The sequence below is a fragment of the Pezoporus flaviventris genome, unplaced genomic scaffold (genome assembly GCF_033815535.1).
Source record: "Pezoporus flaviventris isolate CSIRO_AGI_PZ_B2104156 unplaced genomic scaffold, CSIRO_AGI_Pfla_v1 ptg000213l, whole genome shotgun sequence".
NCBI lineage: Eukaryota > Metazoa > Chordata > Aves > Psittaciformes > Psittacidae > Pezoporus > Pezoporus flaviventris.
The window spans coordinates 8,477,794-8,500,117 of NW_026892761.1; the positions used below are offsets into that span (position 1 = coordinate 8,477,794).

At 40.5% G+C, this 22,324-nt stretch overlaps 1 protein-coding gene across 1 annotated transcript in view; it reads right to left on the bottom strand.

Moving 5' to 3' along the window:
- The window catches only part of BCAS1 (brain enriched myelin associated protein 1), a 53,003-nt gene that overhangs the window by 26,290 nt on the left and 4,389 nt on the right, over window positions 1-22,324 (bottom strand). The window contains exons 3-8 of the mRNA XM_061441984.1: window positions 21,189-21,262; window positions 21,003-21,084; window positions 11,569-12,125; window positions 6,053-6,208; window positions 5,466-5,510; window positions 1,903-2,043 (exon numbers count right to left, since the gene is read on the bottom strand). Coding sequence (XP_061297968.1) covers window positions 1,903-2,043; window positions 5,466-5,510; window positions 6,053-6,208; window positions 11,569-12,125; window positions 21,003-21,084; window positions 21,189-21,257 — 1,050 coding nt within the window. The 5' untranslated portion in view covers window positions 21,258-21,262. The remainder of the gene's footprint in view (window positions 1-1,902; window positions 2,044-5,465; window positions 5,511-6,052; window positions 6,209-11,568; window positions 12,126-21,002; window positions 21,085-21,188; window positions 21,263-22,324) is intronic.

Below are 22,324 nucleotides of genomic sequence, written 5' to 3' on the forward strand. Positions count from 1 at the left end.
AAGTCAAATGGCCAAATCACATTCCAGCAGCTTATGTTATGGTTTATATTAGGATGCACATTGCTGTTTGAAAACAACATTCACAACTTGCTTTAAAGTTAATACTCATGTAAACAACAAGACACTGAAAAACAATGGTTTTGGTAACCTGATAGTCAATCTGTTCTTAACTAAGGTACAGAGAAGTGCATTTCGGAAGACTTGCAGAGAAAGAACTTTCAGAGGAGACAGTGAAGTGTTAAAAATTAAATACAAATACATATATTTAAGTGATAATTTCAAATAAAGAAATTCATTGCCTGTTCATCCAGCTGACACATCATGCTGAGGCATTTCAAAAGAAAAGGCATAAACTACTTTTTCTTTAATTTTTACTAGAAGTGATAACTTCAGGGCTTGCCTGTTACATCAGTGCTCCAATTTGGATTTCCACTTTCAATCAACCCTACAAGCCAAGTGTTGGCACCATTCTAATCCATCTCCTTTGTTCTTAATATGTCAGAAATGATACCTTAGTTATTGCTTCTGTATTTTGTATGTGGAAGGAAAGCTATGAAAATAAGTTTTGAAACAAGAAAACTATTTTGGAAGTAATGACATTTTATGAGACAGATTTTATTGGTGTAAAAAAATCAGTGCTGCCACATTCCTTCAAGATAATGGCCTTCACTCCAGACCAAAAGTCTTTAAAATTCTACCTAAAAGCCTAATGAAAACCAATTGTATCTCTCAACAATTCACTGCAATATTTTTAACTGTTGCAGAAGAGGCTTAGCACCTTGACAAATTCTAGCCAGGTGTGGTTTTTACCAGGAAGCCCCAGCTCATCAGGAACAAATCATTCCTGCTTTAATTGTATTAAATATCAAAACTATTAATGTAGTATGTGCTGTTTAACACATAGCTGTTGGCTAGAACTGTAGATTTGGAGCCAGTGGCAGGATCATTATTCCTTCAGTAACATGTGGATGACATCTCAAAAATGAAACAGCAGCAAGAACATTTCTGTTTTGAAAATAACTTAAAGAACTCCCTTTGACTCGTGCTCTTGATTATAAAGCCCCCTACTCACCAGAAATTCCATGTGGGTGTGCTGAGGGAGCATTAAATATTAATTACTTTCCTCCCCCAGTGGAAGGGTCTCTGCTTCTGCATTCTTTGGGCTAGAAAGCTACAGTTCTCTGCTTCCCTGCCATAGAACAGCACGGCAGATTATCTTCGGAGAACGCAGAAATGCCCAAATACAGACTTTTAAACAAAAAGTTTTCAGTGATTTCTTTTTAAAGATAAAAGCTAATGTCCTCTGAAACTTGCACAAAAAGCATTTTGAACAGCTTTAGAGCATCCTCAAAAACCACTTTCCCCCTTCAAACTAAACTTAGAATTCAATCAACAATTACTTGTTTTCAGTGAAAAGTAACTGTTTCTGAAGGAAATTCCATGTTCCAATCTTCTCTGTGCCATATCAGATGCCCCAGTTCACTCAATCACCAGGCAATGTGGACCATAAAGCCTTAATTGTGATTGGACTGAACTATTAAACTTGTCCTACAATTGCAAGCACTGTTCATATCTATAGCATTCATTGTTTGTCAGTACCTTTTATTTTAAGTGGTCAAGGAAGTTTAGTTAGCATTAGCAAGTGTAACTGGGAAGCAGGTAGTGGGGAAGGTTAGAGGAATCGTTTCAGAATCCTGAATTCACAGATGGTATAAAGAGAAACGCTGTACACGCAGGCTGCTTTCATAATGCATGGCACAGAAATGCTCATGCCAGTAGTTTTCAGAGCACTGCACAGCTGGCCAGATGCTGATTTCAGTTACCAATTAAGTAACTTCACTCTGTGGCAGGAGCCATCTGTTACTGCTCAGGGTTCTGTTCTTGCTAGAGTTTCATACAGACCTTATGCCTAAAGAGTTTACTAAATGTACTGTGTCCTAGCTTGGGACTCTCTGCCTTCTTTTTCTTGGCTCCTTTAGTGTGCGATTCAGGTGCTGTCTTCGGAGCAGGTTGCCCACCATGGCCTTTTTCCGCTTTCGATCCCTTTTGTACAACAGCATTTGAGTACTCAGTGCAAAGTTCTCATTTGGTTCATGGAAGACATTCAAACACTCACATGCAGTATTAAACCCAGACCCTTTTAGCTCTGGACAGCAAATTACGTGATCACTCAGTTCTCCTTAGGCATTTTCATGCAAGTAGTGAAATAAATATAAATGGTACAACAATACAGCTGCCTGAGCATTAAACCACAATTTGCTCCTTAAAATCTCCATTAAATTGAGACCCAAATTCCACAAAGACTGAGACTGAATTTGTAATTTATAATTTTAAAATAGGCAGCTATCCAAGTCTTTGAAAGCACCTTCATTCTTTTTAGTGCAATATTATAGGAACCTTTAAGTGTTTTTCATAGTGCATTATTTAGGTAAAGGGAAGTATGAATATTCATTATATATGCTATCTGTATACTTCAAGTTTGCTCCAATATTCATAAAATTAGTTAGAAATGGAAGTATTCAAAAAAATATTAATTGATACTAAGTGTTGAATGAGTGCTGCTTCTTTTTCATTCCAGTTTAAATAGCTGCAGGAGGCACTTGTTTTTGGGATTCATCACCCACATATTAGAGACTAGATCTCTAAAAAAACTAGGCAGCCCAGTGAAAATTCCACTAGAAAGGGCTATAAAATAAAGGAGTATTGATAGATATCTCTATGGAAAAAAGTGTCCACCCTCCAGCTAATTACCTCATCCCTTTGCAAGTCTCATTCTGTTTTATTTTGCATTTGTACAATGCAGCTTCCATCCAATCGAAAGCTTTAAGCTTTGTTGACAAAAATTTCCAGGAATCGCCAAGTACAAAGAGACCCAAACTCCAAAGAAACAATCAGTCTACAGCATTTACCATGTGAAGTACCAAGCACTGTGGTTGACTGCAACTAATAGGGTAGAAGGTCCAGCGTATGTAACACACGTGAGCATGTGAAGTTGAGATCTTGGTCTCTAGATGGTTTCATTCAATGCAATTAATAAGCTCCCTACAAAGTGCTTCATACCATGAAGAGGCTGTGGCCAGTGGCATCAAAAATCAGCCATTTTTCCCTATGGCGCTCTGTACCATTCTCAGTATTCCCAAAGGTACAGTGAAGTGGGAACAAGTCAGGATTTGCGACAGAAGGATCTGGGGCAGATCTAATCCAAATATCATGTTCATTAGTATACACTTGCCAAGGATCAATTCATCCAAGGAAGGATGACTCAATTTACATAAACTCCCCTGTTTACAGAAGAAATGACAGTCAATGAGGAAGTGCTTAGGCTGCTGAAAGCATGCATGCCTTTAGCCAGCTGATTAAAGCCAGAGGCATCACTGATGACAGCATGTTGCTACAAAACCCACCAAGCTCAGCTTTGCTGATGCCACAGACCTCTGCATTTCAGCAGGAAGGAGCATGTTGCCATGCTTTGCAAGCAAGATTATAAGGATTTATAAGGAAGCTTGTCTGCCCTCTTCACCATGGGAGAGCCCCTGCTGAGACACACTGGGAAAATATCAGCCCTTGTGTGATAAATCCTAGCTTTTCTGTGCAAAAGGGGTGCAGGAGCAGCCAAAATGAAAGCATGACAAGGACTCAAAGACAGTCCCTGTGCAAGCCTAACCACACAAAAACACCCAGAGAGGCTCAGACTACGTGAAGGGGAAAGCCTCACTTAGGAGCATATCTTTACTATTAAGATATAAATTATTTCTCAGGGGGGAAATTACCATTATTTCATTATACATAGTAGCTGGAAAATCTGCAGCTTTTCTGTATGGCAGTTGATAAACTGCCCTCTTTAACATCTGTTCTCTTTAACATAGTGAAAATGTCATTCTTCGTATCAAGAAGATAGTGAAGATAAAGGAATTCTACAGAAAAGAACTCTCATTTAACCTGTCTATAAAGTTTACATATCCTGCTGGTCCCCTGGATTTGTTTATCCTCACAGGTGTGAGAAAACCAAACCCAAACAGCCTATTTGTTTGCAAATCACATTACACCTGCACTAACAGGCACCAGTTATAGAAACACATGGGTGTGCTCGATAAAGTCAGGTATGCAAACAGGACTGGATGCTTCAGGAGTTACTGAAAGCGCTACAAGTCTCACTGAAACCATGCAATTTGATGACCACCTTTTCTGTATATCTGAAGACCTTAGCCCTAGTTAATGATTTCCAGAGCCATTGAGCTATAATTGAGGAGTGATGTGTATCCCCCACACTTCCTGGAAAAGCTGACTTAATTTTAGTACCAGGCCATATAAAAAAATGAATGGGACAAGAGATGAAAAATGAGACTGAAAACAAAAATGTTGATGCCTGTAGTGATTTTGGCTACCTAATAGTTGCATGGAAAGACCATTTCCTTTTGTAGGGTTTTATACTTTATGTGTTAATTAAACTTTATCACAGGCATCACAATAACAGCTTTAGTTATTATAGCAATAACAGTGTGCAATGACATAATCTGGAAGTTCCCTCTTATGCAGTGATATGCCTGTAAGCCATGGAAACACTGGAAGATAGAAGACAGCTTAATACAAATTGTCTCACTTCTGCTTCTGTTGAAGCTATGGTAAATTTTGGCACTAACAGAACAGGAAAAAAGGGGGAAAGGAGAAGGCTTTAAACACCTATATATTTCCATTTTTAGATGACTGTTTTCAACTTATTTTTTACAGTCTAAGCTTTTCTGCTTTATTTTACAAGATTGTTAAATACATCAGATCAATCTGGTATTTTCAATCTCTCTAATAACAAATGAAAGCTACAATAATGAAGTTTCTCTGAATTAGCATGTAAAGGACCAGCACTGCTTATGGACAATAAGAAGCACATTTCTTCTCATTAGTGGAATCCAAGAAGAAATGGTTTATAAAGAGAGAAACAAGAGGCCACACCTGCCCATTGCATGGAGGAGTGTTCCTCAGACTGGTTCTGTACCTGTCCACCCAATACAGATTTCAGTTCCCAGCAGGAACATCACACACTTGCAGTCAGCCCAATGCATTTATTAGAAAAGCAGAGTGTTCAATTCACCCTGCTTAAAACATGAAGCCCTGATCTGCATCTCTGTGTGTAAAGGGAAGAGTCCTGGGCAGCAGTTTTCTGTGGACTCAGGAGGATTTCACTCCAGGGACTACTAGTTTTAAATCAAGGACAAGTCAGAGTAACAACCAAAAACGTTACCAGGTCATCATCAACCTTGCAGAAAATGCTACAGTTCAGATGTTGGTTGTAATGCAGGATGTGAAGAAGCGCACTGTTTATGCTCATCTTCCTTTCAAATTTATTCAGGAGGAAAATATTTAAAATTACTTCAAGTGATAACATCAACTGGGCTAAAAGCCAAGACAATGAGGAGGAAATAGAATCAAAAACATCTGGTGAGCAGTGACAGAAAGAGGAATCTGCCTACCTTGTCTTCAGAATCACTTTTGGCTTCAGCTTTGCTTGGGGAGACCTTAAATATATTTGAGAAAAATAATCAGTCTTGTGGAAGATCTGAAAGATCAGGTGCTTGAAACTAGCAGTTTTATTCTAACAAAAGTGAAATAAGCACAAGTACCGCGTTCCCCCCCATATGGGGAAGTTTGTAATATAAACATCTGCCAACAAATTAATGGCAAAAATGAAAATATCTGGACCAAAGAAATGTTATTCAAGCTTATACATCCAATTAATCCATAGAAATGAACTTCTAGAGCTATTGAAAAATAAAGTTTCATCATACAGAAAAATTCTTAGGACAGGTGAACACCTCCAGGTCAATGAGTATCTATGCAGAAGTGTAAGTTTCCAGATTAGGTCATCATTTGATCATAACTGCACTGTACCTACACATCTCTCCATCATCTCAAATCATTCTCTAAGGTATCTGGCTTCATTACTTCTCAGTGCCCGTGGACAGTGAACACGTTACATTTAGCTCAACGTGTCCACATGGGGTTTTTGTAAGCAATTTAAAGCATAGCCTAGAGATGAAAAGGAAAAGCAAAAGCTTACCAGTGTTTTAAGGAAACTCATGATGGAATTATCTACTGCAGCAGCTGTTTGAGGGCTTTCTTGTTTTCCCTCTGCTGTTTGAGGTTGTTCAGCAGTGAGGCTGTTGACACCTGCTGAGTCCTGCTGTAGGTCTTTTTGGTTGCAGGCATCTATCTCCTATAAAAAAGGGGGCAGAGTTCCCTCAGTCCTAGCTTGCTTAATTTCCAGTGGAATGCAAAAGTAACATTTGTGACTTGCATTATGCTGCCGAGAGTCACAACCCTAATTCCAACCATACTTCTCCAGCCTACGTATTCAGAACAATTGAGCATTTATACATCTCTTTCCCCCCTCTTTTCTAATATATTTAGCATTTCCCATTGGTTGAAGTAACATTGTTCTCAGCTACCAAGTATAATAAACACAAGTAAAGTTGCACACAGCATCCCAAACACCACCACTTTTCTCTTTTCAAGGCTGAACTTGTGAACAAGAACAAATGCAGAGATTTTGGTCTTTCATGGCTCAGTGTCTGACTGTACCATGCAAAGATTGCTTCAGATACTCTGTATTCTGCATTTCCAGAAATAATTTTTATCTAACACAAAAAGCAACAACCCAAAGGAATTCTTCTGAGTCAGATGGAGCTGCCTCCTCTCTTCCTGGAATTACAGTTCCCACAGCCCAAAAATGTTTCTTGATGTTTTCCAGTGCTCAAGCACTTACCAGTATGTAATATTAAGTCACACAGTTTTAGACACTTAAACAAGGGTCTGATTCTCAAAAAGCTCTCCTGGACCAGTTTGGGAGAGCTTGGTCCCCTTTTGCACTGAATTTGTCTGCCATTCTGGCCACTTTCACCTGGAGCCTGCCGAGGTAGAATCATCACAAAAGTGCAGGACAGAGCAGCATGAGGCAAATCCTCATGTCCCATAATATACAAGTGTACTACATCTGGCTAGTAATGTCTGTTACCAATAATCCTCCTTCCTTTTGTCTGTCTACATGGTAAGAGCAAGGCTGGCCCTGTCTATTATTAAAGTAATTTGCAGCCAGCACAGCTATGGCCTCCGCTTCAGTTGGGGATTTGAGACCTTATTGAACAGCAATCATAGCAGTGCCATAATTCTTCTAAAGAGCTGGTGATGGCAACTTCTGACAGCAGTACACATCCGGTCACTTCAGAAGCAGTGACTTGAGAAGCAGTTGTTAGGATACAAAAATGCCCACATTAATCCAGAAGAAAAATCAGGACAGAAAAGAAAACTGATGAGCCTGCCCATGTGTCTCCAGCAAACAGCATCTTCAAATCACTGCTGTCAGGCTACCTGGAGCTCTAAATGACACCAAGGTTTTTTTTTCCTACCCTGCCAATTCAATGTAGTTCATGGCAATTCCCACTAGGAAAAGTTAAAATGAAGTTGTACTCTTGAGAACCTTTCCCTGTACTGGGCCATGATATTTGTATAGCATTTGCAGAGGTCATACGTTTCCATAGGTCACTAAAGGAAGGAGCAGACTGAAGAGAAACATTTTAAAACTTCAGAGGGCTAATTTGTCATCAGGAAAGAGAAGCATGGAATGGCCAATCTCCATCAGCATTTAAGAAGTTAAAATGCACAAGGTTTTACTTGCAAGAATAGACTTCTGTCTACTTCTCCACCCACTGTTTTCCAAGTTTACCCAGGAAGAAACACAGCACAGCAGCTGAGAGCGCTTCAACAGGCTATTTAGAAGTTTCTTACAAGGGTCTAACACACCACTTTGCCCAGCAGCCAGTTACAGGCCAGAATAGCTCCAAGAACAATATGTCCCATGCAGAACATGCGTGGCCAGGCCAGCTTTGGCAGCCCTGTTTCCAGAGATGCCATCTAGAGAGCCTGGGTCATATGAAGAATGCTGGCTCTGTTTCAGATATAAAGGGGCAACAAAGGCATGAGGCAAGAGACCAAAGAAGCAGGAGGCAGAAGATATGTTTCTAAATAAAACCAGCTTCATAACTCAACTGCTGCGTGCTATCAGACATCCTTTTTCACACACAGAAGCCCAAGCTCTGGTGGCGGGCTGCACTGTGTTTAGGAGGAAAGAACCTTTTGGCTCAGTACTGCAGCAAAGAGCAGTTAGCAGCAGCAGGTACCACCTGGGACAACCGCAGTGGTGATAGGTACCACCTCTGGTAATACTAGTTGTTCAAGGATATCTCCGTGGAACACACTTTGCCCTGCAGAAGTGAAAGCTATTGCAGCCTCTACAGAGCACAGCAATCACACCACCATCAGAAAATCCCCAAGCTCTGACTTGCAGAACACAAATGGGTCCTATAATGGCCTACTACTGCATGAGGAACCCTACTCCAGGATTCCCAAGCTAAGGCTGCCATTAGTGACTGAGATACAACTCAAACCTGGACTTTGATAGATGCTACGATCTTGGCCTTTCGCAGGAATACTGCTGTAGCAAGGAGCAGAGACTCAGGCCATCAGCATATATATAAATCAGGCAGAGATAACGTGGACTCCTACAATGTCACATTTTCAGAGCCATAGTCAAATAACCATAAACCCCTCCCTCTGCAGCAGCTCACTGCAGAATACACTGTGCAAAGCCCCAGAGGCAAATAGTGAAAGAAAACTAGAAATAACAGAAGTCAGCATTAGAAGTTAACAGATACCATGTAAATGTTCAGTTCGTTCCTCTGAGGAGCCAAATTTGGGGGTAATAAACATCTTAAATACTTATACTGTAGTTTCAGTTCACTCATTAGAAAAACATATCAAAAGAATGTATCCTTGCCAGCACTTTTGTTTGTATGAATCATGGCTCAGTGAAACATTTCAGGCATATAATTTATCTTTTCTTTGGCTTACATAGTAAATGCTTCATGAATTCATGAATTCTGTCCTTGTTTTAATTATGCTGTGTTCTGAATGTAGTTTTGTAGACCACAAAAATAAAGAGTGGTTCACCAAACACAGAATGTTTGTGCAGCTCTTAAGCTACAACTGTGGAGCCTCTCTCTTACTTACCAGCAATGCTGTTTGTTTTGTGCTGGCACTCAATTCAAGGAAACTTTGCTTTGCTTTTAGCTTTAGAGATACTACAAGTCATAATCCACAAAAAAAAGGGGGGGGGAGAGGGAAGAAATTGTTGGCAGCAATATCTGGATTTTTAGTACAATTATTTGGTAACAGTTTGTAGTTACTACAGTAACAGCAATTTAATTAGACTTGGTCATTCACGCATCCTACAGGAGAACCAGCAACTTTAGTGGGAACAGAAGGCAACTGTGCTGCAAAGCAGAATCACAGCCTTTGTTTTAGAAATGAAGTTAGTTTGACAACATATCAGAAGTGCTTAATCACAGAATGGTTTGGGTTGGAAGGGACCTTATTTTTCCCAGAAAAGGTCCTTAACATCTATCCCATTTCATATTTGAAGAATCAAAGATAGAAATACTCCAGAAAATTAAGGATAAGGTTACAATTTCACTCTCTCCTGTGATACAGTTCTGCCATTCACTTACTCTGAGCAACTCAAATCTGATTTTGAGTCCTCAAAAGATTTTTTTTTGTGGTACAGCTTTAAGAACACATGTAAAAGGTGCACAGGCAATGCGGTTTCATGGGAGACCTGTCCTCAAGCATGTCAAAAGCTGTTGTGTGGGCTAGGATCCTGCAAACACACACATAAACACACCCTACAGCTGATGAGTGCCCAGGATTTCCAGATTATTTCCATTAGTGAGGTTCAGGATGTGATAGATGTAAGCTGAGGACTGGAGCAGAGATTCAGAACTAATGAGAAAGCGAGTCATTATTGATAGAAAAAAAAACTTTCTGAGAGAATGCTTCTAATATCTGCTTGAAACAGCAGAAAAAGGCTTAGGTTACCTTGTCCTATTGCTTGTTACAAACACATGCTTAGCTGAGCTTTCCCAACATAACTATTTGCTACCAGCAAATGTTTAACTCTGACTTGTGGCTAAAGCTGCATCAGACTGCTATTCCACTGGAGTCTCACACTCTATTACTTTAACAGCACAAACTGTGACCTTTTGCACTTTGTAGTTTGCAGTCATGGCAAAACAGAAAATAACAAATTCTACATTTAATTGTAAGAGTAACAATTCTTGTGAGTCACAGGAAAAGCTATTCTTTGTGTGCATTAGTCAAAAATATCTGCAGGAATTTACAATGTTGAAAAGCTTCAGTCTTATAATCTACAGGCAGAAGTATCAGTATGCACTGAATAGATTATTCATTCTGAATTATGCACCCTGTACTGTTTATGTAGTGAATGACTTGATATGCTGTTAGGTTGAGACTACAGACTCTTTAAATGCGCATATATAGCTGTCTGAAGTACCAGTGATGGGTGCTGCTTCTGGAGGGCAAATGCAACTGTTCAGTCTTACAAATGACTTCAGAAAAATATTACAATTTATGTAAGAAATATGATCTTCAAATGGGAGGAAGCATAAGATAGAGTAGACAAGGTAGAACTGAAATTGAAGAGACTTTTGCGCACACCTTGCAACATCATCAGTGCAAGCAGTGAGCATCTTGTGAACTATGTTCAACACTATTCAAAGCATTACCAATCATACAGCAGTCTTATTTTTAAGCCTGAACAAGGCCAACAAGCACAGTTACTATTAAAATGGCGTTTACAGATTGTGATGAAGGAGCCATGCAGGTAGTTTCTCCCTACTGCTCCTGCCATTGGACAGTATTTGAGCTAGATCACCAAGTAGTGCCTGCTGGCACCTCTCCAGCCGAGCTAAGACAAGTTATGACACTTATCCCCGTCTGCAGGATGGGCTTTTTTCAATAGTTAATTACTTGAAAATTAATCCTAGAGTATATTTGCTGATATCAAACTTCGCAGGAAGGGCAAAATCTAAGCCCAGGTCTGTTTTCAGCTCCTTTGAGTAACGTGCTTTCAGGCAAGTTAATTTCTTATATCACATTCTCATCCTGTAAAATCAATTCTAAGGGACCAGGTTTCCTTGACTATAAAAAGGATAAGATCACAACAGCTAAGAATGCAAAAATTGCTACTGCATAATATTCCTTACCCTGTTATGTAGGGCATGCAAAAAGCAGCCATTGCTGAAGAGTGACTATTTTAAAAATGACACAAAACACATAAGAGAACTACTGTAAAACCATCCAGTGTCAAACTCCAAGCTTCCAAACCACAAGAAGCAATTTTACGTTCAGGTATTTTTGCCTTCACTCGTAGCTGAGTGCTGTTCATCATCCTGGCAATTGAAGCATGAACACAGCTATCTTGCCTAGACCTTTCAGAGAATTACAAGTGAATTTAAACTCGAGGTCAGATGCTAGCATTTAGTCATGAGGCAGACATCAGAGCTGTTCCCACTCTGCTTTAGGTTCCTCTCCCGTACCTCTATTCAGCCACCCCGCAGCACTGACTCAGTCACACAGCATCACAGCATTACGTTGTCCTGTGCTAGTAATATTTCTAAGGGGTTTCATTAGGAGTGAAATGGATATTCCTACTCAAGCACTTGCCTTTCCCCGTGGGACACTGTTTGATGTGCTCTGTAATCCAGCAGCCTCTTTCACTGTGATGTGCCCGTCAGGAAGGTCTGAAGTCTGCCTTTCCTCCTGGGTATCAATTTGCACTTTACTCCTTTCCTTTCCCTTCTCCAGCTTGAAGATCCTGTCAAAGAAGGTTACTTGTTTTGGCTTTGAGGCAGCTGCATCCTCTCCCTCAGGTGCCACGGATGCCACAAGACCGATGTCATGAAGGGATGGTGCCACTGGGGCCTGGGTCAGGTTTTTATGTGCTCCTTCCTCCCACCCAGCTGCCGGGGGAACCTCTGTGCTGTCACTTGGTGCTTTGTTCACTCCGGGCGTCTCTGAGCTGACATCAAGTTTCCCCGCTCCAACTGATGAATCTGTAGCTGGATCTTCAGTACGCCCTGGTACAGACCAGGCAAATGCGAAGACGGAGCGGGGTTTAGCAGATGGCAGAGCTCTGCTGGCAGCGCTCCCAAGGCTCTGCTCCATTGTCTTGGGGGAAGAAACGGCCACATTATCCCGTGCAACACTTGCCTTTGCATCCACTACAAACAGAAGCATAGAACTGTAATTATCCACCACAGCAAAGGAGTTATATCAGTTGTACAATTAATTATGGAGACCTCGCTCTTTAATAAACTAATTGAGATGTGGAGCCTCTGGGAGGACTACACAGAGGGCATCTTGTTGACGGACCCCCTTGTCTTCCTGTGCTAAATACAAGCTGCCGCTCACTGATCAGACCTGCCTGTCTGATTTTCTTTTCTGTCACTCCTCATTGAAGTCAGTGCAAGTTTAATGTTCTTCAGTCCCCTCTCAACTACCAAAGTCAGGTAACAGCCCAGGTGTTTGACTGCTAAGCCCAGTGGACATGCTGAGGGTATTTTACTTCCAATAAAGTTTAAAGAAGTGAGGTGCAGGTAAAACTTGAGACAAAGTTATATACATATTAATATATTACGCTTTCCTCTGTCAAAGCTGAATGGGAAAAAAAGGGTGGAAACTGCAAGGACTGATCTTGTTTCCTGGCTTGCCAAACTCCTCACAGGCCTTGGCAGACATAACTTATTTCATTCATTTTTCCAGTACTCTGCCTTGTTGCCTGCTCTCCATAGTGCAGTTTCTGCTTGCACTCCCCTATTGCCTGTAGGTTAGCTTAAACCTGATTTGAATACTTATAAATCACATCTGAGCCAGGTTTCTTATCCTTGCATTTCTAACTCCTCTTACCCACAAACTGCTCTTAATCACGTCCATCCCCCCCCGTCCCCCCCCCCCCCAATTCTCACAGATAATTTTCCCTTGACAGTCACACTTCAGATGTGAAAAAATCTTTCATCTTAAAGGTATATGCTATGATTTTATATTGCAATGGCACTTTGATAACAGAACTGAGGTGAAAGTCCCCAACACTCTGTATGCAGACAGGGGAAGGCTCCTGCTTTACAGAAGACAAAAGAAACGAGACAAGAAAATACAGCATTGTATATGCTTTGTGGATGGGAGACTGAATCACAGATGATGTGGTGTTTACTGGGGTTTCACAAGAGGAGGCTTGTCAAGAGGTAAGCCTTACAGCTTCTCCTCAGATGAGCTGCTCTTCCGTACTTTGACTAGAATATAGATCTGATTTCCCTGTCAATCATCACCACAGATTTCAAGGATGGATGTAGATCAGCTTCATTATAAATGAAAATCTGACAGTCTCAAACTGACTTGCTAAATTACAATTTTAAAATTGACAGGTTTGGTGGAAAATTTAAATTATTTTAAATGATAATTGCAATAGTCTAGTCAATATTATGCCTTCACATTTTACTTTAACAGCAATAAAGCCCCAGATGCCACCACATCCTGACTCAAACACCTGCCTTTCACAGCACAGACCTGCAGTGTTCAGTTTCCTTTTTAAGGTAAGGAAAGCAGAATATCTGTAGATCACAGCTTTCAATACTACCCCTCAGCTCTTCACAGCAAAATTATCCTATTTTTCCACCCCCTGAAAGATTTTGCATAACACCACACAAATATCAGCAGATGCCGTATGACACGTCCCTGCATCCCTTTGATACTGTCCTCCTGTGGCAGCACCCAGAGTCCCAGGTCATGTCCCTGAGAAATGAAGAATAGAGATCCAGCATCCAGATGTGACATCCTCTTCCTCACAGCCTTAACTCTGTGACTGAGCATCCCTGCTAGACTCTTGCTTCACAGCTCAGGGCTGGTCCTGACAAAAGGTGGGAGCTTCCATAAACCATAGAGGTGAGAAGTGCCAGCGCAAACGTCAAGTGACTTGGCTGAAACACCGCAGCGGCAGGGGACAAAGCAAGGGCTGTGGTGGCAGCACTTAATTGCAGCCAGCATTTTACCAGCTGCTGGGGAGCTGGCTCCTAACTTCTTCACTTCTAACCTTAACATGACATTTGCTTTCTTGTGTTTTGGTCATATTCAAGCACACAAAGGAACCAGAGTGCCTCAGTACAACCTGTTCTGTCCAGGTAAACAGATTTTTATTCCTTTGTGTGCACTCTAATTGAGAGAATTTCTTCCCCTGGATTCTCTCTGTTGCTATTTATGTGAGAAAACAACTCACACTGGCAAGACCCTTTGACAATAATATTCTGCGATATTTCACGAGTACGTTTCAGTGTACTGACATGCAAAGAAAAGGTACAAATAAGTAGCTGCCCAACAACCTATTCAGCTCTTCAGTCAAGGCCACTAAGTATCGGTTATAGTTTCCTAAGTCTCCTGTAGTACTACAGGAAAAAAGTGAAGCACCGAGTTCTAATTATAGTTGGAAACTTGGGAAGGAAGCAAAAAGCAAACCCTTCATCAGCTAAAGAAAGCAGAAACAATATCCATTGGAAAATAATTGTAATAGATGCTAAACTTCTGCTTTATGTAACAGATTAAAAAAATGCACAGGAAAACTGCCTTTAGTATAAAAATAGGAATATAAGCTCATCATTAAGAAAACCGACCAACCAAAAAGCAGCTCATGAACCTATCAAGCTCCTTTTATCTCTAATTATCATGGAAGGAATGAAAGACCTGGAAAATATCACCAGCATGAGCTCTGCAGCTTGTCTCTTGTGTCAAAACAGTTCAAACTGTTTCTGCTCAGACACCAGGCAGTGCAGATCCCACCACCAGAAAGGAGATGCTGCTGTGGTGGGGTGAACGCAAGAACTTGACTCATACTGTATTCCCAGCAAACCATGAAGGAGAAAGGCTTTGAAATGGCAGTACTTGGATGAAAAGTGCATGGTATTTTTGTTTTTAGAGACACAGACGTGCCATTCTTTCCAAAATTATTCCACATTTCAGAGGCAGAATTAAGGATAGAAGCAAAACATCCTAAATTCTAGGCCAGGTCTGCAAGTAGATCAAAGCTGCTCACTTAATGAGATTAATAACTGCTCTGAAACTAAAATCAATATACAATTTGCAGCACTGCTGCAAGATTGCATTTCATACTACTACTACACAGGCATTTCCCTTTCAAGTATTTAATAAGAGACAGTCACAGTGCAGATTTGTCCTTCCTTTAGCTTCACTTTATCAGCATGTTGAAAGGCAATGCTGTGGCTGCACTTACCCTCTCTTCTGTAAGAGCATACACAAAATAAGATTATTTATTCTGAAATTTGCTAGATTAGACCAATTTTTTTCTTTAATAAAAACTCTACAGAAAAGAGTAATGGTTAGTGCAGTATTATGTCAATACCATTTCCCTGCCGAGAAGTAATTGCTGACAAACTTTCTCCCCCTTCCTTTTGTATCCTTGACTTCAGCATTTTAAGCACTTCCATAGGCTGTGGATAAAGAACAGCGCTAGGTTTGCTGACACAGAATGCAAACAAGTCCGCAGAATTAGCACTGCATTTTGAAAAGCAAGTGCTCAGGTTCTAATAAACAGAGCCAGCAGGTAAAATATTGTAACAGACAAAGCCTTATGGTGAGCACAGGCTTCAAGATGACCATGTGAGCTGCACCAACCATGTAGGTGTGGAATTATTTCTTTCTCTATGGGACCCAGGGTGCCCAGAACCCATGGGCAGGCAGTTTTGCTCAAAGCATCAGTGTAGAGTGCTAGCAGTGAAGCACCTGTTTTCCATGGGTTTGGGACCAAGATGCAGCACTCAACCAGAGGGAATAGCAAATGGGGATAGGAATACTGAAGATGCGACGGACACGAAAGGAAGTTCAGAGCCACCAGTCCAACACAAATAAGAATGCTAACCAAGCTTTTTTCAGCTGATTTACTTTTGCTAATCAATGGGAATATAACCAGACTTCAGCCTGGTGCACAGAACAGATGGCAGCCAAACTCCCTTAAGTGGAACCAAGATCATTCCTGTCCAGCACTTCCAGATTGCCTTCTCCACTCCTCCTGGCTTTCTCTGAATCTTAGTTTGATCTTTGTACACCTGGCAACAGCCTAAGCCACATACTTAGTAAGCGTCTATTTTTGATGCTCAGTTTGCCCAAGTTAAATCCTTGCTTTCTTAAAACATGCTCCTTTTCCTTAGCCTTTGATTATTAGTCTGGTTTCAGCAGTTACATGCACCCTCATGTCTTAATACTTACACACAGGAAACAGGTAAAATAAGGTCCTGTGATGTCTTATGCTGGCAGCTTTTCACCTCCTGCCATTTATCCTGACTCTTTCATAGTGCAAGCAATTTTTAGCTGTTGAGTGAGGGACAACTTGAATTGGCAAGGTCTTCAGCACAGACATCTTCTCCTGCAGGCCACCGATATGGGAACATGACAAAAAATAAATGCCAGAAGATGTTTTTATATTTGTCAGTAGAAAAAATAACCAGCTACAAAGAGGGTTTTAGTAGCTTTGGCTATTTTGAATACAAGCCAGTTAGAAACAGGTATTTTGCTTAGTAATGTAATTATAGTACCACAGCATTAGCTTGTTCCCTACAGTTCCGATAATCATGGAGACAATAGATATAAATGGCCATGAAGGAACCATTAAGGGCTACAAGGCAACAGTTGGCACCAAGATGTCCATCAGTGTAAGCTAGCAAAATGAATTACTGCAGCAAATACTAGCCTTAAAAAAAATCTAAATAGCAACAAAGAGTGAATTTTTAAATTTCTGGTAATTTTATAGGTATAGCATAAGTTATTTTTTCCTTCCATTATTTAGAACTGAGTTGGTGTCATAATGCTATAATAGCTGTAGAATTTTCAGATCTTCAAATATACCTCATGTTTGCTGGGGAGATTCCCAAATACTTGTGACAAGAGTGAATAACTGAGTTTTCAGAAGCATTAGAGAATTCAAAATAAGACATTTCCCCCCTTTCTTAAAAAAGGCATACTAATATTCTTCCACAATCTTGCTTGACTACTTCCAGCAAGTAAAGTTGATAGTACATTTACGCTCTAAGAATAATTGTGTTTCACTAAGTTAACTACCATTGTTATTTACCCAACTCATTTACCAAAATGAATGGAAATCAGAGAAGAAAAACAGCAGGAATAGTAATAATCATTCTTTAAAATAAAACCCCCACAAACCCAGCAGACTACAATGCGTTGTGTTTCACACCTTACAGGCACATAGAGTTATTGCAATACACTGATTTCTGCTAGATACTGGTTAGTAGCAGAATTTGCTTGCTCAGATTTATCCTCTAGAACAAAGGAGTTGCATCTTAAACTGAGCTTTTTCTTCCTTGCATAATCTTTCCTTTTTATAAGCAGGTTATTGTTTTAATCTGCATGTGATTACCACCCAAACAACAAACAAAAATTGTCCCATTTTGTCCTCCTGATACATTTCTGATCTGTATAGTGCAAATCTCAGAGGTACATGGCTTTTAGTTCTGGTCTTCTTCTCTTTACCTGCTGTCCAACAAGTACTTGTATTAAAGTTCAACAAAGGAAACACAAAACATTAAGAAAAGCCAGGATCAAGTTTGCTCTCCATTTGCTTGCAAAACAATACATCATGGAGTAGCAGTAAGGGCACCCCTACTCTTTAAATGGCATTACAGAAGAAGAAGGTGAATGTGCAATGTCTGCAGCCCTGATAATCGATAGGAGCAGGAAAGGCAAGTCACGGAAAGAATCCCCAGGTCCACACATCTGTCAGCCTTTTTGAGGAGAAGCAGCAAACACAGGGAACCAGTCACCAATCTGCTCACCCAGATGTGAAGCAGATGGTGACAGGGCTCTTCCAAATAACATTACTTCCTCTGGTCAGATTAAGTTAACTCTCTGGATTCTTTTCTCATTATATTAGCAGATATAGATTTCATAGACTCATTTATCAACTCTACCATTTAATGCACAGCACATGGTCAGATCACTGGCAATCACAGAAATGCAAACTAACTAGACAAAGACCACAAACACATAACATTATTAATAAAATCCTCTTGCTTCACTTGCTTTTTTGCAGCCCTTTTGTCTTCTTCAGAAGTGCTCACTTCATGACTATTAAGTAATAACAGTACTAGTTCTTGCACTATTTCATTTTAGAAAGGCTATCAGCTACATTTTCTATAGGAGTAACATTCACCTCCAAACATCCCTTGCAGTTTTATTGCACCAGGACCTGATTACATTACAGAAACCAGTGAGACTGCAGCAATATCTAAACAGTTAATTATTTTAACTGCTTTTTAAACATTAATAAAGTTAAAATAGAAGTAATATCAACACAGGACAGTCCAATTCTTCAACTTGCTACTTAAACTGATTTAGTAATTACATTAATTTAGTAATCCATTTAAGTAAAACAATGCCATATGCTTCATTTTATGTAGTAAGAGTAAAATGTACACTTATTTTCTAGGTCTTCAGACAATGTAAATCATCTGGCTTTTATTTGCTTCCCAGAGCATTGCTGGTTTACACTAGCAGAAACACAGCTACAAGCTTTTATTTTCTAGTAGGCAACTGTTTAAACTGACTTATTATAGCTAGATGGCATTAGGAAATTAGCCATGGAACAGAGATTCTGGACTGTAATCGGTACCATCTGCATATTGCCATACCAGTCTTTGATTATTTGTGCATAAGCTTAGATTTTTCAACCGGATGTAACAGGCTGAGAAGGTTCTCTTAAATAAAAGAGTACTTTTTTCTTTACAGAGATTGGACAGAATTGTTGGTTTTATTGTATTCTGAAAATAGAAAAAAACCCAGCACAAGGCAAAGAGTGGCAAAATTAATGTGGCTGAATCTGCAGAGATGCATTACTTCACTTCACTGCTCCAAATGAATGCTGCCTGAATGCCCCTCAAAAAGGCTCCAAAGCCAACAAGGTATGCAAGGTGAAATTAATGAGGCACTGAAAGGTGAGGAGGGAGACACATGGGAGCAATTGCCCATGAATAAGCGGAGATACCATCTCAAAACTACTTCTTAATGCTCAGGCCATGTAGTTCACACCAGATATTTAGGACATCAGCAGTGGAAGTGGGGCTCAGCTCCTGACAGGCACCTTGCATGGGCAGCACAGGGTCCAGCCTGCCCCAGGTGTGATCACTCAAAACCCCAGTTTCTGTCCTGCTCTGAACACCACCCAGCTACGTCTGAAACAGGATTCTCTTCCTGAGTAATGATTTACACATACCCCCACCAACTATTCAACTTCTACACCAACACCCATAGCTCATATCAATTTTATTTCATGAGTATACAAAGAAAGAGAAACAAGTCATCATCCCCCCTGAAAATCTCTTCTTGTCCTGGCAGTAGTTCAGTAATATCTAATACATCCTATAACAGGATCAGGAAAGGGGTGGTCAGGGTTAGAACATTAGTCTTGAGACCCAGTTTGAATAAATTCTGGTAAATAGGACTGACCTTTTAGTAATAATGCTGTCAGGCCATGCTTGCATTCCCAGCTCTATAGCTGTCTGTGCTATACCCTAACTTCTCTAGAACTCAAACACAGGCAGTCCACACAGTTATATTTTGTTTATAAATATTTCCCTGCAGATTAGACACACTCTGCTCTCTTCAGGAAGGACTGCCACTTCTAAAATGACTGCAAAGTAGATTTCTATATATGAAAGGTACCAATAAGGACCAGCTCAGGATCAGAAGCTACAAAACTCTAGAGGTCTAGAGCAGCATCCCTACAGCTATAATGCCTACCACCTTACAGTACTAGCCACAGCCAATCACTTTTTCCAAGTGACAAACAGGACAGAAAATCACATCCCTATACATATTTAATTCTTAACAAATAATTGTTTGGCATCTTTGAAATCAAAGCCATGCACCAACTTGGGAACACAGGACCAGAAGTCAGAGAACAAGATGGAAACATTTAGATGAACAAAAAGGTGCTCACATTCTATCATAGCATCTGTTGAAGTCGCTACTGAAAGGATCAGAGCTGTGGTGTCACAACAGAAGTGCAGAGGTGGCTTTTAAGACTGTGCAAACTTGGGGATGAGAGCATGCAGCAAGGATCTGGATTTTCAGTTTTATTTCAGTTTTTATAACCAGCTTGCAAAGAATTTTGAAAAACATCCTTTTATTAAACTGCTCAAGCCACCCCCAGAAAGCTGAGTGCACACAGAACATGTCAGAAGGATGTCTTTTATTGCAGACACTAAAAGAAGTCCCATTCCCCCCTCCAACAGCTTCCTACTCCCTTATTCCCTTTGTCATCTCAATACACTGTTACTCTGGGATTTTAATAATTTACACCATCACATTGCTTTTGGGCTTGCGGGATTTCATCACCATTTGCTACACTCAATGTTGTAACAGCTTGAGTCAGCAGCCCTCAGAATCATGGCAGAGCAGCAGAATGAGCTGCTGTGCCAACCTCAGGCATCCCTTGAATTGCCTTGGTCAAGCTCCTTATGAAACTTGAGCCAAGTGAGGTTCACTGTTAAGCAGATCAGTGTTACCAGAGCAATGTGACAGTAGTAGTTTCTCTGGCCCATTACTGTTTTACCTTCTCTATCCGTACCAAGATACTCTGTTTCTGCAAATCTTTGTAGAAGCCTATCTTTAGGCATCATTAATAGGCAATTTGGGGATAGACCCTTAAGTCCAGAGCACATTGCTGATTTCTTTTATAAACAGAATATTGCAGTGGATCTCCAAATAACAGCCTGGTCTCTTTATAGCCCAGAGTTGCTGCCACTGTGACCAGAGAAGGGTTTGGCAAAGCAAGGCAGCCTGACCAACAGCACATACGCTTCAGTCACAACAGTTACTCCAGAGGACTTGGGAAATGTTTTCCTGTTTTACCATTCATTATCTTTAAGCTTTCAGGCTTCCGAAAAGCCACACATCCTGATCCACGAGGAGGAGCTGTTACACGGGCTTGAGACCATGCAGCAGTATTTACTGCCGCTCCAGCGTAAACCTCTCTCTGCCTGCCTTGTGGCAAAATAAGTACAAACATGCCACCCAGTACATACCTTCACCATTCACTGCAGGACAAGGAGCCTGAACAAACGCAACAGACCCATTCTTGATATTGTCAGGAGATTCAGATAGAGCCTGAAATAGCAAAAAATACAGTTCTTAGGGCTGTGTACATAATAGGATTTGAAAATTACAGTATGCAATAAACAGAGAAACGCAGTTGGACAGCTCTTGTTTACCTGATAGCTCTTTACTGTGCATGTATTGTCTTCTTCAGTTCTCTCTGGGGTGCTGATTGTATTCCCCATAGCTCCTGAAAGATAGAGGAGAAGAAGAAAAAACCCAAACCAACCAACCCTCAAACAGCCTTTTCTTTCACGTATATATGATTTTCCTGCCTAACTCAAATTAAGAGCCAGCCAATGATGACAGACTGCTTCAATTTCTCATAAACCCCACCTGCTTTCCCCAAGGCACCTACCCTTATAGTCACAAGGCTGCACTAACCATCCTCTACTCAACCCAATTATGCATAGGGGCTCTCAGCTGCTCACCAAACCTGGTACAACCTAACAAACTTTCCTTGTTTGTTGAGGAAAATGGGGTGCAATCATACCTGCATCATTCATTAAGACTGACCAGATAGTAACATGGAGTTAGTAGCAGAATAAAGTGAAAAAGACCAAAATAGATAAATAAATCACAGTGGCTTGGTGAGGTTTTATGTGTTTGGTTGGTTTCCATTAAAAAGAAAAAGAGAGAGAAAAGAGGTAGCACATAAATTCATCATGTAAAACCGGGTCCTGTGCGTCCTGCAGCTATGTATAACAAATTCTCGGGGGGAAATTCTCGCCTGTGGCTTTGGAAGTGTTTGTCCTGCTCTGCTCTGGGTGGCCTTACCGGTCAACTGCAGCTCACACAAGTAACTGAGATACATTTCCGTGGCCAGTTCTAGTGCTGCCAAGACTGTAGCTGTAGCAGGTCAGAAACAAGTTGAACCAGGCACCATCATCCATGATCCTGGATGTGTTTTTCAAGCATCTTGTGTTGCCACAGGTGCAGCACTATTGATACCCAAGATAGTCAGTTTCAAATGGCTTGCTTATGTTCATACCTCTGGAGTCGCAGCTCTGACTGAAGTCCAAGCATAACCTTATCTAGTTATTTACTATTAGTCCATTAGATTTATTCAGCACTTGGTGAAACTGTTCTGATTTCTTTCAACTTTGTTTCAGGAGCAATGTGTTTGATACGATTTTAGCCTCTTTCCTATGTACAAGTACACATAAACCTGTTGGTTAGTGGTATTTTCTTTCTTTTCCTTTTCTTTTGCCCTTAATTAAAAATACATTTATATAACCTATATATATATATA